The sequence below is a fragment of the Ochotona princeps genome, chromosome 14 (assembly GCF_030435755.1).
Source record: "Ochotona princeps isolate mOchPri1 chromosome 14, mOchPri1.hap1, whole genome shotgun sequence".
Classification (NCBI taxonomy): domain Eukaryota; kingdom Metazoa; phylum Chordata; class Mammalia; order Lagomorpha; family Ochotonidae; genus Ochotona; species Ochotona princeps.
Window position 1 is genome coordinate 63,290,787 of NC_080845.1, and position 17,800 is coordinate 63,308,586.

General features: G+C 44.2%; 1 protein-coding gene across 1 annotated transcript in view; it reads left to right on the top strand.

Moving 5' to 3' along the window:
* The window catches only part of IARS1 (isoleucyl-tRNA synthetase 1), a 92,208-nt gene that overhangs the window by 47,321 nt on the left and 27,087 nt on the right, over window positions 1-17,800 (top strand). Inside the window, exons 15-26 of the mRNA XM_058672164.1 lie at window positions 1,416-1,489; window positions 1,817-2,011; window positions 3,179-3,265; window positions 5,052-5,135; window positions 6,061-6,205; window positions 6,873-6,993; window positions 8,424-8,515; window positions 10,554-10,631; window positions 11,879-12,000; window positions 12,383-12,485; window positions 12,588-12,671; window positions 14,137-14,311. Coding sequence (XP_058528147.1) covers window positions 1,416-1,489; window positions 1,817-2,011; window positions 3,179-3,265; window positions 5,052-5,135; window positions 6,061-6,205; window positions 6,873-6,993; window positions 8,424-8,515; window positions 10,554-10,631; window positions 11,879-12,000; window positions 12,383-12,485; window positions 12,588-12,671; window positions 14,137-14,311 — 1,360 coding nt within the window. The remainder of the gene's footprint in view (window positions 1-1,415; window positions 1,490-1,816; window positions 2,012-3,178; window positions 3,266-5,051; window positions 5,136-6,060; window positions 6,206-6,872; window positions 6,994-8,423; window positions 8,516-10,553; window positions 10,632-11,878; window positions 12,001-12,382; window positions 12,486-12,587; window positions 12,672-14,136; window positions 14,312-17,800) is intronic.

The window sequence follows — 17,800 nt, forward strand, 5'->3', positions numbered from 1 at the left end:
CCCCTACCACTTTATTTCCGTATATTATTACAATAGTATAGCCCTTCATAAGTCCATCATTTGGCTACTTAAGCGTATCCTGACATTGCAGGTACGGACAATGGCAGACAGCCAGAATCCTGTTGTCAAAATATGTTTAAGAGTTTCATTGGGAGTCCATCTTTGATTTGAAAGTAGAGGTGCATACTGCTCAAACACAGTTTTAAAAGTGAACAGTGAAGTTTGTGGTTTTTCTCAGGATAAGGTACACATTACATTTTATCATTGTTTTCTCTGATCATGACCTTACTCATGAAAAAGAAGAAGCATCGCTGACCTTTAATTTCTGAAGTTGAGTCAATGTGAGTGAGCTTGTGTGTATAGATATACACGTTTATATAGATACACTTTTATAGATATGCTTTTATGATGGGACTTCTAGTATGATGCTGAGTGCTTTAGAGCTGTGATCCAGTGGGGTCCCCATGGATTAACAATCTTTGTAGAGACCTCAAGGCAATAGTCACATAGTAGAATCACTAGACTCTTCAGGAGAACAAGCACAAAGGAAGAGGCCTGAGTATTCTCCATGCAGGCCAGACTCTTCCTGAGACCCCATCAAAGCTTCCTGGGCCTAACATGATACTCTAGTGGCTAAATTCCTGTCCCAGGATCTCATATGGGCACCGGTCCATGTCCTGGCTGTTCCACTTTCCATCCAGCTCCCTTCCTGTGACCTGGGAAAGCAGTAGAGGACAGTCCAAAGCCTTGGGATCCTGCACCTATGTGGGAGACCAAGAAGAAGCTCTTGACTTCTGGCTTCAGATCAGCTCAGCTCTGACTGTTGTGTCCACTTGGGGAGTGAACCAACAGATGGAAAATCTTTCTCTTTCTATCTCCTCTCCCAATAAAAAAATAAATAAATCTTTAAAAATCTTCTTGACCTTGCTGCTGTCATGCAGCTACCTCATTCTGAATATCAACTGTTCCTGCTATTACTAAATGTAGTTTTAGCACCTTGTGATTTAATTTGGTTACTTCCATCTGTCCAAGCATACCACTTTATGCTAAAAAGTCCAGATTATACATGCAGATCCAGCGCCTTAGACAGTCTCGAGTGTTTCATTTATGTTGGTTATTTCTGTAAGAGGCTTGAACGTACTAACCTTCAGGAAGTACTTGTTGAATTGAGGTCCTCTCCATGTAGAGGTTTCCCTGACACCAGGGAGGTAACAGAGTGTTCAGGTTAGCATTTGCTTTTTTAGAAACCAGATTGTGTTCTTCCATGGGTAAGAACTGTTATTTATCCAAATTGATATGTTGTAAATTTATTAAGAAATCATAGGTTCTGAAATTAAACATTAAAGATACATAAACTAAATCTTTCTAATTTCCTTGGCTTCTAAAAGTTTCTGCTGCTTAACTGTTTTTGACAGGTAGTATGCATTGGGTCAGTGGCGGAACTTGAAGAACTGTCAGGAGCAAAGATTTCAGATCTCCACAGAGAGAGGTCAGTTTCTAAATATCTGACTCTTCAGTTTTGTCATCATTCGGCTTAACAGATTACAGATACTTGGTTTGTACATCATTCTGCTAGTGACTCTTACCATCCCGAGGTCATGTGGCTTCCATCCTTGACTGTCAGGTGACTTTAGTACCTAACCTTTCAGACTGAGGACTTACGGTACCCTCTGAAAGCCCTGAGAACTACTTTCATATTGCTCTTGGCAAATGCATTTAATATCTTTTCAGCATTTTGTATTTCCGGTAGACGTTTAAACTGCATGTTCTATTGCACTGAAGAATTAATAGAAATGGTCATTTTTCTATCTGTTAGCATTGACCACCTGACCATCCCATCACGCTGCGGGAAGGGACCATTACGTCGCATCTCTGAAGTATTTGACTGCTGGTTTGAGAGTGGAAGCATGCCCTACGCTCAGGTGCATTACCCATTTGAAACCAAGAAAGAATTTGAGGATTGTTTTCCTGCAGACTTCATTGCTGAAGGCATTGACCAAACCAGAGGATGGTATGCCAATTTCTTTCCTCAAGTGTTTCACTGATTTTGCTTCACTGAGTGCGTGCTTTCTTGAATGTCTGTTACGTGTCTGTAGGTGCTTGGGAGTGGTGGCCAACTAGATAGGCTCTACTCTTACAGCTCCAAATGATAAATGAATCTCGCTTTTTTTTTTTTTTTTTTTTTTTTTTTTTTGGTGTTTCATTTAAGGCAGAACTGTCGTCCTCTTGTTGCTAAGCGAGTGAGTTGCCATCATTTTCTGGATGTGTCTGTTGCTCCAGGTGCTCTTGACTTTGATTAATAATGCTTCTGTAGGGTAGCTTAAAGAATTTGGTGATGCGCTTTCTGCTTTTCCAGTCTCCAGTAGTCACTGGCATCGGACTTTGTGATGTACAGTTTTCAAATTCCGGTCTGTTTACAATAACTACCTGAAACAAATTGCTATGTTTAGGAAGAGTCAGATGGTTTAGCTGTAAGCTAATTTTAGCTGCTATTATCAGTCCTTCCGTGGGTCTTGTATCCTCGCTATCCCCAGTGTTCCTCTCTGGCTAGACTTTCCTGTTCTGAGCACAATGGGTTCTCCCACGGCTGCTTGGGAACTGAAACACGAGCATGTCTTGGGGGCAAGATGTCGCTCTAGAACACAGGAGCATAGGATAAGAACGCTCTCCAGGCGTCAGCTCGCTAGGCTGGAAAGGAGTTACACAACACCTATCAGAGTAAAGGCATTTCCATGTCTCTCTGGTTTATCTTTTGACTCCTAGATGGTGCTTGCTTTTTGGATCTTTTGTCATACTGTCCCACGTGATCCCGTGCCAGAAGCTACACTATCTCCCTTTGAGCAGGTGTGTGTGAGAGGCCGCCAGTGCTGCCCTTGTCCCCCGAGGTAGGGTGGAGGCTCCTCTCCTGTAGCAGAGAAAGGGTCAGCACATTGGTACAGGACCTGCATTTGCTTTAAATAAAACAGAGTGTGTTTTCAAACCAAAGATTCCAGATATTGTGTGTAACTGTGTGGGCGCCCTGGGTCACATGTTTTCTACACCGCAACTCAGATTGTAACAGAGTAAACTCTTGCCTTGTTGATTATTAAAATAGAAATGCGGGCATTGAATAAATATTACATGCTTTCCTATGCTTGGACTGCATTTCTGTTCTCACTGAACCGTTGGTGTTTTTCAGGTTTTACACCCTGCTGGTGTTGTCCACAGCCCTGTTTGGACAACCACCTTTCAAGAATGTCATCGTGAATGGGCTCGTCCTGGCGAGGCAGGTGCCTTCTTCTTTCTGTGTCATGACCAGTTCCTGCTATGATACCCTCTGTCCTCATTCCCTGAATTTGTTGCTTCTCAAAGCAGCCATGTTCTGGTTGGATCTCTCCACATACAGGGATCTAGGAACACCAAATTGAAGCTTAGTCCTCCTGTTCTTTCTGATTCAAGTGTGTGGCGTTCCTGTCTGGTCCAGTCCTCCATCCTCAGCTCATGTCCCCACAGTCCACCGTTTCCTAAGGAAGAGCTGCCGGACCATGTGGAGAGAAACCACGGGGATAACTGATGAAGTCAGGGCAGTAGCAGTACAGTCAGTGAGGTCACAAGTGGCAAATAGAACATCGAGCTATCATTTGGTGAATACATTTGCCTGTAGAGCTCCTTTCCTTTGTATGTCAGTCCTACAGTGCCGATGTGTGCTCTGTCCTGTTTGCTGCAGCTCTGGCTCTGGAGATCATGAGGGACAGGATAAAAGCTGATGAAGGACAGCGACTCTGCCGCCAGATCCCATACCTCCCCTGCCTGATGCTTTTCTTCCCACGGAGGAATCTTCTCGCTTTTCAGTGATTCAGACGAATTGCCATTTTCCCTTTATCTGATTACCTGTAGTCATTACAAGTGAAAATGAACATAAATAGAAATTTTAAGATAATACTACTGTGCACAGATACCCTGCTTCCTTTGCCATGGGAAGGGGGCACCTAACATCAAGGATGCTTGAGTTCTTTGTCCTGCCTGTTTGGATATGTGCACCTGTCTTGCTTCACTTAACCCTCGGGCCGCTTTGAGATGGTGCCTTGCAATTATCCCTTTTTTGATAAATTGGAGATACAGAAAAGTTCACTTGCTGAGGATCACACAGCAAATGAGTAATAGGTTCCAGTTTGGGACTAAGTCAGTCTGACAGTATAGTCTGTTTTCTCCTTTAATTGAAAATTTACTTAAGATCATTGTAAACTTGCATCTAACTATGAAAATTGGTGGAGGTATCCACCTATATACTGGCCAGTTTTGCAATATCATTGCAAAGTTGATTTTTATACAGTCCAATAGCCTCAAATTTTCCCAATTTTATGTATGCCCAATATACCCATTTGTTTGTGTGCATTTACTGGGTACAATTCTGTCACATGTGTTTCTGTAACTAGTTTCTGTAGTTTCTGTAACTATACACTCCCTAATGGCGTCAAGCAACACCACAAGGATCCCTCCTGTCACCTTCTTTAACTGCCCACAGCCTTCCTGCCCTCCCACCCCATTCCCCATTCCTAGCAAACACAATTTGATTCTTTGCATGCTATATACTTGGGATCACACAGTGTCTCATTTGGAGCTAATGACATTTTGCAGTCGGCACAGTTCCATGGAGATTGTTGCACATGTTAGTCTTTTATTTATTTTCAGTGCTGACTAGCATTCCACAGTTCGGCCATCTACCTCTTGAAGGGTGCTGGGCTGCTTCCAGTGTTTGTTAATAAAACTACTGTGAACATTTGTGCATTGTTTTTTGTTACTGTATGTCTTCATTTCTCATGGGTGAGTGCTATAACATCTTCCTGCTTCTGTCTACCCTGTTACTTCATGGCTTCCCCATGTTATTCAAACTATAGTTTTCAGATACCAACAAAATGACCCTGTTAAATTATGCCTTGTTAACACTAGCTTGCATGTAGGTTATTACTATTTCCATTTACTTATTCCTATTCGCAAGTAATCTACAACCATATATAAAGAAAGATAACTGTGAAATTGACTGACTTTGAATCTCTCTTGCACTTTACAAGTGATGGCCAAAAAATGAGCAAACGAAAAAAGAATTATCCGGATCCGGTTTCGATCATCAATAAGTATGGCGCTGATGCCCTCAGGTACAAACCAGTGCTTTGCCTTTTGTGTGTTTGTCTTTTGAAGTAAGGATGGCTGATTCTGTTCATCAGGATTCTTGGATTTGGTTTGGACAGGGGCTTTCACACACATGTGTTCTGTAATCATCACATGGATACGGGTTTAATCTCAAGCTCCCCAAACGATTTCTGAGTAGAGAGACGTTTTGGTCCTCAGGGTCTTTTTGAGGAAGAAGACCTGTTGTGGTTGCTAGTTGTATCCGCTTCATTGTTCTGAGTTTCCTGTCTTGTTGGGAGTAGACTTTCATCATATATTTTAATTTTCTACTTACAAGGCCACATGAGGTAAATTTATATATAAGAACAAATTTAAAAATTAACGTTGGAGCTTTTTTGATAACTTTGAGTCACTGTTTACCATAATTATTATCATGAAATACCAGTGTTAACATTGAAAGGCCTTGTGTAGCACGGAGTGGAACTGTCTGTTCCTGCGTCATCTGTAGACTGACCAGTTGGGCAGAGTAATTGTCTGTGAGGGAGCTGGCCCATACAGTGTCTGCCAGAGCCCCTGAGCACTGCCCACCAATGTCAGATCTGACACTCTGTGCAGCCTACTGCTCGTCAGCTGTTTCCATAGATGGTGCATTGGGCAGCATCCGTGGGCGTAGGCAAGTCGCTATGGATGAGGACCCGACCTGCCTTCCGCTTGGGAATTTCACAGTGCTACATTCGCTTGCAGGGTGACATACACTCCTTTATCGTTTTCATGGGCTCTTACACAGAGTGAGAACTTTGTGAGTTTTAAGTTGTCAGTAAAGACTATTCATCACGTCCTCCTTTTATAGAAAACTAAGCCGTGATTGTAGTCTTGTCCTGTGACTGTGTCAAGTAGTAACATTTGGTATATTATCTCTGTACCTTTTATGTGTAATTCTCCCTCTTTCAGATTATATCTGATCAACTCCCCGGTGGTGAGAGCAGAAAATCTGCGCTTCAAGGAGGAGGGTGTGCGGGATGTCCTGAAGGACGTGCTGCTGCCGTGGTACAACGCATATCGATTCTTCACTCAGAACGTCTTGCGACTGCAGAAGGTATCCAGTGCCGCAGTGTGTCTGTGTGCGGAGCTGTGGGCTCCAGGCGGGTTCCCATGGCCACTGCGGGTGCTGTGGAGCAGGTGCACGGGGAGGCACAGACCATGGGCAGGCTGGACTTGTGACATGGGACCCGGAGCTAGAAGGCCTGGCTAAGTGCTCACCTCTGGGACACGGGTCTCCACTGTAGAGTGGGAACAGTGTTTCTTGACCGGTTTGTCATGCCAACCACTGCTGTCAGGAGAGACAGTAGAGGGAGCCACTATCAGAGCCAGTACCTGGGGACAAGCAGGGCTTGGTGCTGGTCAGCCTGAGAAGTTGGCTTTCGGGCTATTGGCTATTGGACTGTTAGAACCACTAAAACAGTTGGCTGCTTGCCCAGGCAGTTCAGTCTGAGAAACCCTTGCTCCGGCCACCTCTGTTGTCCTTCTCTGACCACTGTAATGGCCCATCGAGTTCATCACCGGCATTTGTGCTTTTATGACCTCATTTGGGGCTGATGTGATGGCTCAGTAGCTAAATCCTCCCTCTGCACGTGCCAGGATCCTATGTTGGTGCCAGTTTGTGTTCCGGATGCTCCACTTCATGTTTTGCTCTCTTTCCATTTAAATGCTTTAAAGAGTTTATTCCTATTTTAGTAACTTCCGTACAAATACATCATTCCTAGGAAGAAGAAATAGAATTCCTCTACAATGAGCGCACAGTCAAAGAAAGCCCTAACATCACAGACCGGTGGATCCTGTCCTTCATGCAGTCACTTATAGGGTTCTTTGAGACTGAAATGGCAGGTGAGTGTGTTGAGCAGGAATAAAGACCTCATTCTTTTTGTAAATGCCCTTTTGGTGTTTAACGGGTTTTCTTTATAAACAGAGAAAATTTCGAGAGATCAGCACAACAAATAAGTAATATTTGGCTTTAATCTTAAAGTGTAGCTTTGTTAAGGTTTGTTGTAGAAGCTAGTTTCCAGAATTTCTCACTTGGACCTGTGGTTGTATCCATCTCCACGCTTGGGGAAGCCAACCCGACCTGCTTTCCCAACCTTGGCCCAAAACCAAACTCACTGTTGGTAGTCTACAGAAAGAGGAAGAAAATGTCTATTTCATTATTGCTTTTCTTATTTTTATAAAATTTTTAAAAAGATTTATTTTTACTGGAAACACAGATTTATAGAGAGACAGTGAGAAACATCTTCCATCCACTGGTTCACTCCCCAAGTGGCCACAATGTCTGGAACTGAGCCAATTCAAAGCCAGCAACCAGGAACTTTTTCCACATCTCCCATGCAGGTGCAGGGTCCCAAGGCTTTGGGTCATCCTCAGTTGCTTTTCCAGGGTACAGGTGAGGAGCTGGAAGTGGAGCAGCTGGAACACAGACATAAAAACCGGTGCCCATATGGGATTTCGGCGTGTGTAAGACGAGGGTTTAGCCACTGAACCATTGCATCAGGCCCTGGTTTTTTGTAGTTTTTCTGGAATGGACACGGATAGATATTAAGTATCAGTTAAAACAGATGTGAATGAGAGAATTCTTGGAATGAATCTAGGCACAAACAGGGTTGCCTCTGTACCCTCTGAGTTCCTCAGGGTCCCTTCAGACCCCTCTAATTTGTCTCTTTCTCCCATCACCTCTCCTGAGCCAGAGTTTCTGAGCAACTACATTATGGACAGCGTGGGTCAGATCATTTTCTGTGTGGTGGCTGGGCTATGCATTGTAACATGCTGAGCAGCCTGGAGGCCCACCCACCCACCCAGTGTGACAATCAAACATCTCTGCAAGCAATGCCAGTGACGCTGTAGGGGCAGATTGCTCCTGCTTGAACTGCTGGCCAAGGCCATAACTCTTAGCATCTCATTTGAACTGGCTTTCTTTTAGTTGGCATGCTGGGCTTTTGTTACACAACTCCATGTACACTGCACTTCCCAGAGCTGTGGGATAGGCAGCCTTGGACTTCAAACTACACATGCTGGGTTTTAGGTTTTCTCCCTGGCCAGTGGGAGCCCATCGGTGTCTTCTCAGGTGGTTGTATGTGCACCTGATACACCTTGACTCACCAAATAGCACATCCTCAGTAAATGAGCCATTTGTGTTTGTTTTTGTCCCTCATGTCCTCCTCGTGGATGGATAAAAGTCCTTAGGCAAAAGGGGCTCTTTCTGTCTGACCTTCCCCCTCCTGATGCTGGGCTCTGATTTGCTGCCTCATTGATTCTCTTACCTTTAGCCTATAGGCTTTATACTGTGGTACCTCGCCTGGTCAAGTTTGTGGATGTTCTGACCAACTGGTACGTCAGGATGAACCGCAGAAGATTAAAGGTAAGTAAATAGCTCATGGGAAATAGAAAAATAGATCTGACCTTTGGAAGTTATTGAAATGAGAGAAGCGTTGAATGCTCTCACTTTTTGAAGCTGTCTTTTTCTTTTCCATTTCCATTGGTTATTATGTGACAGATGGGGACCTAAAGTTCTAAAATTCATTTTGTCTGTTTTCACAGCACAGATGTGAACATATCCAATTGAGAGGAAAACACCAGGGCCCGCGTTAAACTAAGGATAAATCTGTGTGAATATTCTGCAGATTTGGTTGAATATGGCTATGATCTGGACAGAACGCTTGCTTGCTTCTCTCCTTAGGGAGCCAGTTGTTTATGTTTATTGACTGCGGCAGAACCTTAGTGTTGTTTGTTACATGGAGGGGACGCAGGCGTGACTTGTGGCGTGTCAGGATCTGTGCCGTGTGCAATGCAGGGCTGATAGGCGTCCGCTCTGCAGGGAAACTGAAGGCTCCGGAGCCCATTGGTTCTGTTTTCTGTGTTACTAAAAACCCATGAATACAACTGCAATTTCCTTCTCATTAAAATGTATGCATTACTCTTATGTGCATACTCTCATACATAAATGTGTAAAAGGACTCGTAGTAAAATGTTTATCATGGTCATTGCTAGGTGACAATTATGGTTGGATTTCCTTTACTTTTGTTTTTCCTATAAAGAGTTAAATATTGATTTGTTATAATGATTTAAATACTTTTAAAAAAATGTATTTATTTTTATTACAAAGTCAGATATACAGAGAGGAGGAGAGACAGAGAGGAAGAACTTCCGTCCGATGATTCACACCCCAAATGAGCCGCAACGGCCGGTGCTGTGCCAATCCGAAGCTGGGTACCAGGAACTTCTTTCCAGGTCTCCCACATGGGTGCAGGGTCCCAAAGCTTTGGGCCGTCCTCGACTGCTTTCCCAGGCCACAAGCAGGGAGCTGGATGGGAATTGTGCCTGCTGGGATTAGAACCGGTGCCCATATGGGATCCTGGGGCATTCAAGGCAAGGACTTTAGCCACTAGACCACACCGCCGGGCCCTAAATACTTTTTAATATCCACAGTGTATTGCTTTAAAAGATTTATTTATTTGGAAGTCAGAGCTGTAGAGAGAGTGGGAGAGACAGAGAAAGATCTTCTAACTGTTAATTTATTCCCCAGATGGCCATAGCAACTAAAGTTGGGCCAGGCCAAAGACTTGGCTTCCCAAATGGATATTAGGGGCCCAAGTACTTGGACCGTCTTTCGCTGCTTTTCCAGACCACTAACAGGGAGCTGGTTTGGAAGTGAAGCCGGGACAATGACTGATGCCTGTGTGGATCTTGACATTGTAGGTGGCCACTTTACTCGCTATGCCACAACACTGGCCCCATGAATTTTTTTTTTTTTTTTTTTTTCCAAAAACTGGGAGAAGTTGGTTTTTAGCACAGCAGTTAAGCTTGGGATACCTTGTGTTCATTTACAAGCTCTGCTTCCAGTTCAGATTTTTGCCATTGTATGCTCTGGAGGGCACCAGTGGGTGTTGATTTAAGTGCTTTGACCCTGCCGTTCACAGAAAGGCCCATAGTTCCTAGGTTTTATAGTCCCAAGTCCAGGGTTTCTTCCTCGCCTCTGGCTTCAGCCCACGCCGGTTCTGGATATTGCAGGGATTTAGAGTGAACAAAATAAATTTTCTTGGGAAAGATAAGAAATCTTACTTGAAGGTGTTTTCTTCTAGCTACTGTCTGTCCTGATGCGTATGAATACACCGTCCTACCCTCAACCTTGAGGCCAACAGTCAATGTTCAGCTCCCAGGTCCTCAGCCATCCCCGTCTGGTCCATTTCGAGAGAGACTGTCATGGGGTGCACATCCCGGGTTTCTGCTGCTCTGTGGGACCCCTGAAATGGCAGCACCCCAGGTGCCTGATGGTGGTGGCCATTTCTCCTTGTTGCTACTCTCTGTGGTTGTCTTCCTTTTTAATAAGCTTGTTTTTATGATAAACGCTTATTTTTTTAAGAATATAATGTTTTGTTTCTCTCTCTTTTTTCTGCTAGGGTGAAAATGGAATGAAAGATTGTGTGATGGCCCTGGAGACTTTGTTTAGCGTCCTCCTTTCTCTGTGCAGATTAATGGTGCGATGCTAGCCCTCTTCCTAAAACCCTGTAGTCTGGGGGTCTACTCTGCTCATTGCTGTTCTGTATTGAAGTATTAAAACCCTCTAGTTCCTCCTTATATGTCAATCTCATTCATAATGCAAGTAAGGGCTACATTATGCTAGATTCTTTTTTTTTTTTTTAAAGATTTATTTGTTTTTATTACAAAGTCAGATATACAGAGAGGAGAGACAGAGAGGAAAATCTTCCTTCTGATGATTCACTCCCCAAGTGAGCCGCAATGACTGGTTCTGCGCTGATCCAAAGCCGGGAACCTGGAACCTCTTCCGGGTCTCCCACGCGGGTGCAAGGTCCCAAAGCTTTGGGCTGTCCTCGACTGCTTTCCCAGGCCACAAGCAGGGAGCTGGATGGGAAGTGGAGCTGCCGGGATTAGAACCGGCGCCCATATGGGATCCCGGTGCGTTCATGGCGAGGACTTTAGCCGCTAGGCCACGCTGCCGGGCCCTGTGCTAGATTGTTTATCCTAATTACTGTCAGTGTAGTTTCTTACATCTAGGTGGGTATCTATAGGTCAAGGTAAGAATACTGTGTCTTAATGTGGGTTGCTATCATTCTCTTTGAAAATGGGGAGAATCGTGGGCTCACATCTGATCAGACAAACACGTTCCAAACATTTTAGCTTAATTCTTAGAGAAAAATTACATGCAGTGGTTTGAGATGTACTCCTATTATTTAAAATATTAATTTATGTATAAGTGGAAAGACTTCAGCTTTAATTCCCTTTATTATGTTCTGATATCCTGGTATAATCTTACACACCTTCTTAACATTCACCAGAAAAGCCTTTGCCTTCTATAAGGCCCAGAGTATGCTACCTTGCAGGCCTCCCCTCTAAGGGCATGCTGCCTTGTAGGCCTTTTCTCATCGTTTGGCATTGTCCCATGAAGCAGGTGGGGTTTTCTGCAGTTTATGCATTTCCAAGGTATGGGACGTTAGGTTCCCTGCACATAATAGATCACCTGGTACGTGATCAGAAGGCCCTGATTCCTCTTTTTAACCGTCCTCCAGAAGTCATGGATGCCCTTGGTCCTTCTGGCTGCAGGCCTGCCGCCGTGCCTCATGGAGGTGCAGTCATTTCCCTGTTCATGGGCCACGTGGAGTGACTGCATGTGACTGGAGCACCCTCTGAAAAGTTGGATTGTTGTTTTTCAACGTGAGATTGACAACTACTTACGTATAACATGATGTCTTCTGTCTTCATGTAGGCCCCCTATACACCGTTCCTCACTGAACTGATGTACCAGAATCTAAAGCAGCTGATTGACCCAGTTTCTGTCCAGGAGAAGGACACACTCAGCATCCACTACCTCATGCTGCCTCGTGTTCGGTAGGAATCAAATACAGATAAGCCTGCCCTGGGCCACCGGGAATAAGTTGATAGAGCGGTGAGGATCCAGGCTCTCAGTAAAGGAATCTGGAAAGCAGGCCTTTGCCACTCTGGCTTCTCCATACCTTCTCCCACCTTAGCTGATAGGAGTGGATCCTTGGGCCACAGAAGGATGCCCAGTGTGGAGCACCTCTTTGTAACTGACATGTGGGTAAAGGGAATGTCCCTTGGAAACATCTTAGAAAACTGTCTCTGTGCGTTCACAAGGAGACCTTTCCATACTGTCAGGTCTTCCAGCTTGCCTCCTTCTTCACTCAAGGATGCCTACTGTCCTGCATTTTTTTCCTTTTAAATCTAATCTGCCTCCTATTCTTATCTTTAGAGAAGAGTTGATTGACAAGAAAACCGAGAATGCCGTGTCTAGAATGCAGTCTGTGATTGAACTGGGACGAGTGATCCGAGATCGCAAGACTATCCCAATAAAGGTTTGGAATATAGATTTCACATGACACAGGCCTAAATAATTATATTTTTCTTTACTTTAGCGGACTGGTTGTGTAGTGAGGTTTCCCTTCTTTTCCTTCTAGTACCCTTTGAAAGAAATTGTGGTTATTCATCAAGATCCAGAAGCTCTAAAAGATATCAAGTCTTTGGAGAAGTACATCATTGAGGTAAAGTAGATGATTTGTCTGTTTGGAGCTTAAACAATTGTTATGAAGATTATTGTTTTGGCTTGTTTTGGGGGGGGGTGTTCAGCATTGTGGTTTTACTACCTGGGGTATGTGCTGCGTGCCGGCATCAAGCCTCAGAACAAGGAGATCTGTGCCTAGGAGTCACAATGGCTGAAAGGACTGTCCTCCTGGTATCAGAAAAAAGGCGGTCAGTCCAGGCCCATGGGTCCATCCATAGCAGCTTAACTTGCCAGAGGATCATTCCTTTACACATATTTCACCATTCCCAGCCTGTAGCAGAGCTGTTCTAATGTGATCATCTGATTGCTAGAAATCTCCAAGCTCCAACATTGATAATAGAGAAACAGAAAGAATTTGTTTTTCTTCTTTCCTGTTCTGGGGGAAGGAAGGAGAGAAGGTGAGAAGCCATACCCAGCATCCTAACCACCCTGGTACCCAGGGATGGGGACTGGTCACCTGATGTCATCCCAGGGTCCCCGGTGCAGAGCGTGCTGCAAGAGTTCTGCTCAGATGGTTTTGATAGTTCTGAAATGCTGTTGATTTCATTGCTCCATGGATAAGGAAGTCCTTCCAAGGTACATTGGCTGACATATTCCACCTTAGAGTCTCCATTTGCCCAGATATTCGTTGTCAACATTTGGCTGGAGTAGTTGTTCAATTTGTTCTGCCCTCCATCCTCTGCTATGGTACCAGATGTCCTCCGCAGGCTCCAATGGACTACCATATTCCCCATGTGCATCTGGGCATGCCATCCACTGCACCTTCTTCAGCAACTGAGGAGGCCCAGCTGTGGCACATGCACTCCATGGTCAGACCGTGGAACCTGCCATTTCCTCCATGGTTGGAGTTCTGAGTTCAGTGGTTCAGTTGAGGGGATTCCCAGAGAAACCTCGTCTGCGGTGACTGCAGCCTGACTCTTGTGTGCTAACCAGTACAGGGGTCTGTACAGGGGTCCACATCAGCCTACACACACACTGGTAGTTGGAGTTGCTGGTTAGTTTTGTCTCCAGCCCCATCTCTTATGCATACCAGTGGATGCTATGGCCCAGCCCAACACTGCTTTCCACACACATGATGCTTCTGTATGCCAGCGGCAATTGCAGCCCAATTGGAGCGACCCTCAACACCCCCACCAGGCCCACCCCTTCAGGAACTGTGCTACGCATGCCAGGATGTGCAGTAAACTGGCCCACATCCCATTGGCTTTTGCACACACCAATGGATGCTGCAGCCTGGCTCAGCCCAACCAACCCCACTATCCATCCCACACTTAGGCTTGCGGGTGCTACCACCTGTCCAGCCATTTTCACTCCCAGCCCTGATTTTAATGCTTGCTAGTGGGAATTGCAGCTCATCAGGGAGGTTCCCCGATGTGTCCATGGTTTTATGAATACACATGTTTTCATTTCTTGCATTTTTGTTTTCTCTTGTGTTCTAATGATAGGAACTGAATGTTCGGAAAGTTACACTGTCTACAGATAAAAACAAGTATGGTATTCGGCTAAGGGCGGAACCAGATCACATGGTCCTGGGGAAGCGTCTAAAGGGAGCCTTCAAGACAGTGATGGCGTCCATCAGGCAGCTGAGCGATGAGGCGCTGCAGCAGTTCCAGAAGACTGGTGGGTGTCTGCTCAGACAAGGGCGTGCTCATGTCATCAGGCCGGCCTTGTCTCACAAGTAGGCCCCTGTCCGGCCATGTCCTCTTCCTTCGCCTGTTAATAAAAATGCCTACTGTAAGTCATCTGGGTAACTTAGAAAGTAACTGTCACCCTAGCTTGGGACCTCTCCATGTACCATGGCTGCTGTTCAGTATGTAGGCTCATAGGTGCAGGCATGCCCTTACAACTCAGGTTTACCTCCCTCACTGCACATTTCACTGTGATGTGATGTCAGTCACAGCCTTACCAAATGAACATCACACCATAGCTCTAAACTTCTGAATTTGTTCTTTGAACTCATGCTAATGGTGCTGACAGACAGACTTTATAGAAAGAATGATGTTTTTGTTAAATTCTGTAAAGGAAATGGGGTTAGGAGTATCAACTGCTTGCTCTCCCTAACCTGCAGAAAGCAGGTCAAGGTGCATAGGAGTTTGCGGTCTCCTGAGCTTAGAATCATACTTGGCCCATGCATGGCTCTTGACCTCTCTGTAGGCTCTACTGGAGCACAAGGGGTTTATTAACCAGGATCCCGGGGACGCTGACAGTTACACACACTGTGAGTGGAGAGATATATGGACTGAAGAATCAGACAAGTGGTTATGGAAATTGCAAGGAATGCCCCTAAGATTTTCTAGAAGTTTAGATAGAATTCATAAAAAGCCATCAACTAAAACTTAAGACATTACTAATTCTGTTCAAAATATTAAGGCAGCAAAATGTTTATAATCTATCTTCAAGTCAAAAGTTCATCTTAGGAGTGGTATAACAGGCTAATCTTCCGCCTGCGGTGCCAGCATTTCCTATGGACACTGGTTTGAGGACTGGTTTCTCTACTTCCAATCCAATCTTTGCTTATAGACTTATAGACTGAGAAAGCGATGGAGGATGGCCCAAGGCCTTGGACCTGGTGGGAGACTGGGGAAGAGCTCCGTGCTCCCAGCTTCGGATCAGCTCAGCTCACTGTTGCTACCATTTGGGGAGTGAACAGAGGAAGACCTCTCTCTCTGTCTTTCCTCCTGCCTGTGTGAAATCGACTTTTCAAATAAAATAAGTAAATAAATCTCTTAAAATAGATAAATGTTAAACAAGCTAACCATAACTTCAAGATTCCTGAAATCAGCCTTCCTTTCAATTGAAAGTCCACATTGTCCGAATGAACAGAACAGTTTTCAGAACACTGGGAGGGACCTCAAGTGAAAGTGACAGCCTGGTGCAGGAAGCCCAGCTGAGTGACTCGAGGTGACCACACGGCTTCCCTGAAGATGGCACTTGAGAACTTTCACCTGAGTGTCGATGCGGATCAGAGGACACTGTGGTGACTTCTTGGTCTTCACGGAGGCATAGTGCAGTCTAGAGAAAACGTACCACATCCTTGGCTGTGACTGTGACATGAGTCTTGAGGAAATTATCTCTTGAGTCTTCTGCAGCTCTTCTTTTTTTTTTTAAATATATTTTTATTTTGAATTTTGTGTAGGGTGGGATTCCCCCCAAATCTCCCACCCCCCGTCAGATTTTTCCCATTTTGTTACAATAGTGTAGTCCTTCATAAGGAATCATAATTCCGTCAGTCTCTTATTTAAGTGTACCCCGACATTGCTGGCACAGACAATGTCAGACAGTCCAGCATCCCATTGTCTACACATGTCCAACAGTTCCATTGGGATCCATCTTTCGTCTGGATGCAGGGATGCATGTTCTGTTATACCCTCACGTCTGTATGTGATAGACCCCAGTACTCCATCACTATACATTACCATAAGTGAGAAACCATGAAACAAGGTCAACAACCGATATGAGTTAGAACAGCAATACAACAAAAACATTAACAACAAATTACAGTACCATGAAAAAAAAAAGTGCCACGCAGTAACCAACACATGAGTGACAAAGAAGGAATACACAAGTCTCTTGGGAGAAATGATGCCATCGTATAATTCATGAGCCCACGATGAATCCAACTAGAGAAAAGAGGTTATCTGGAATGAACCAAACTGAAATAAAAAAACATCAAAACACATGGGATATGGCCAAAAAAGCAAATAAACAATAAAACAGTATGGATTGGGCTATTGGAGTTACATTTTCCATGTTGGTTTCCCTATTAAAGAGAGTATATATCATTTCCACAGTGGTTGTACTAGCCTACACTCCCACCAGCAGTGAAGGAGGGTGCCTTTCTCCCCGCATCCACACCAGCAGGTGTTGTTAGTTGAGTTCTGAATGTAGGCCAGTGTCACTGGAGTTAGGTGGTACCTCAACGTGGTTTCATTTGTATCTCTCTGATGGCTAGGGAGCCTGAGCATCTTTTCATATGTCTGTTAACCATTTGAATCTGTTCTTTTGAGAAATGTCTGCTCATTTCCTTTGCCATTTTTTTTTTACAGGGTTGTTGTTTTTGCTGTCCCTGGGTTTCTGAAGCTCTTTGTAAATCCTGGATATTAGTCCCCTATCACTTGTGTAGTGCGCAAAAATTTTCTCCCATTCTGTTGGTTGCTTCTTCAGTTTGTTAATTGTTTCCTTTGCTGTACAGAAGCTTCTTAGTTTGATGCAGTCCATTTGTTCATTTTGGCTTTGATTGCCTTTGCTTTTGGTGTCTTTTCTAAGAAGTCTTTCCCTGTTCCTGTATCTTAGAGTGTGCTTCCTATGTTTTCCTTTAATAGTTTCTGGGTGTAGATTTAGGTCCTTGATCATTTTAGAGTTGATTTTCTTATAATGTGACAGGTGTGGGTCTTGCTTCTTAATTCTGCAAGCTGCTATCCAGTTGTCCCCACAGCGTTTGTTGAAGAGACCCGGATTTTTGCCTGGGTTGTTTTCAGTTTTCTTGTCAAAGATTAGTTGACTATACGTGTGTGGGCTCCCTTCTGGTGTTTCTGTTCTGTTCCACTGATCTTCTTCTCTGTTTCTGTACCAGTGCCAGACTGTTTTGATAACCACTGCTCTGTAGTATGTCTTGAGGTCTGGAATTGTGATTCGTCCAGCTTGATTTCTATTTTTCAGGATAGCTTTTCTATTTCTGGGAAGAATGTTGTTGGGATTTTGATTGGGATTGCGTTAAATCTGTATATTGCTTTTGGTAATATGGTCATTTTGATGATGTTGATAGGAAAATGGTAAGGTTCTCCATTTCTCAAGGTCTGCTTCAATTTCCTCTTTTAATGTTTTGTAGTTTCCATCATAGAGGTCTTCCACATATTTAGTTAGCCTAATTTCTAGGTATTTAAGATTCCTCTCTATTTTAAAGGGGATTGTACTTGCAATTTCTTTCTCATCCGTTGAATTATTTATGCACACTAGTGCCATCGATTTGTGTTCATTAATTTTGTATCCTGCTACTCTGCCAAAGTCTCTGTGAGTTCCCATAGTCTCTTGACTGAGTCTTGGTTATCCTATGTAGAGAATCGTGTCATCTCTGCAGCTCTTCTTATGGGAAATTTTCACCACAAAGGA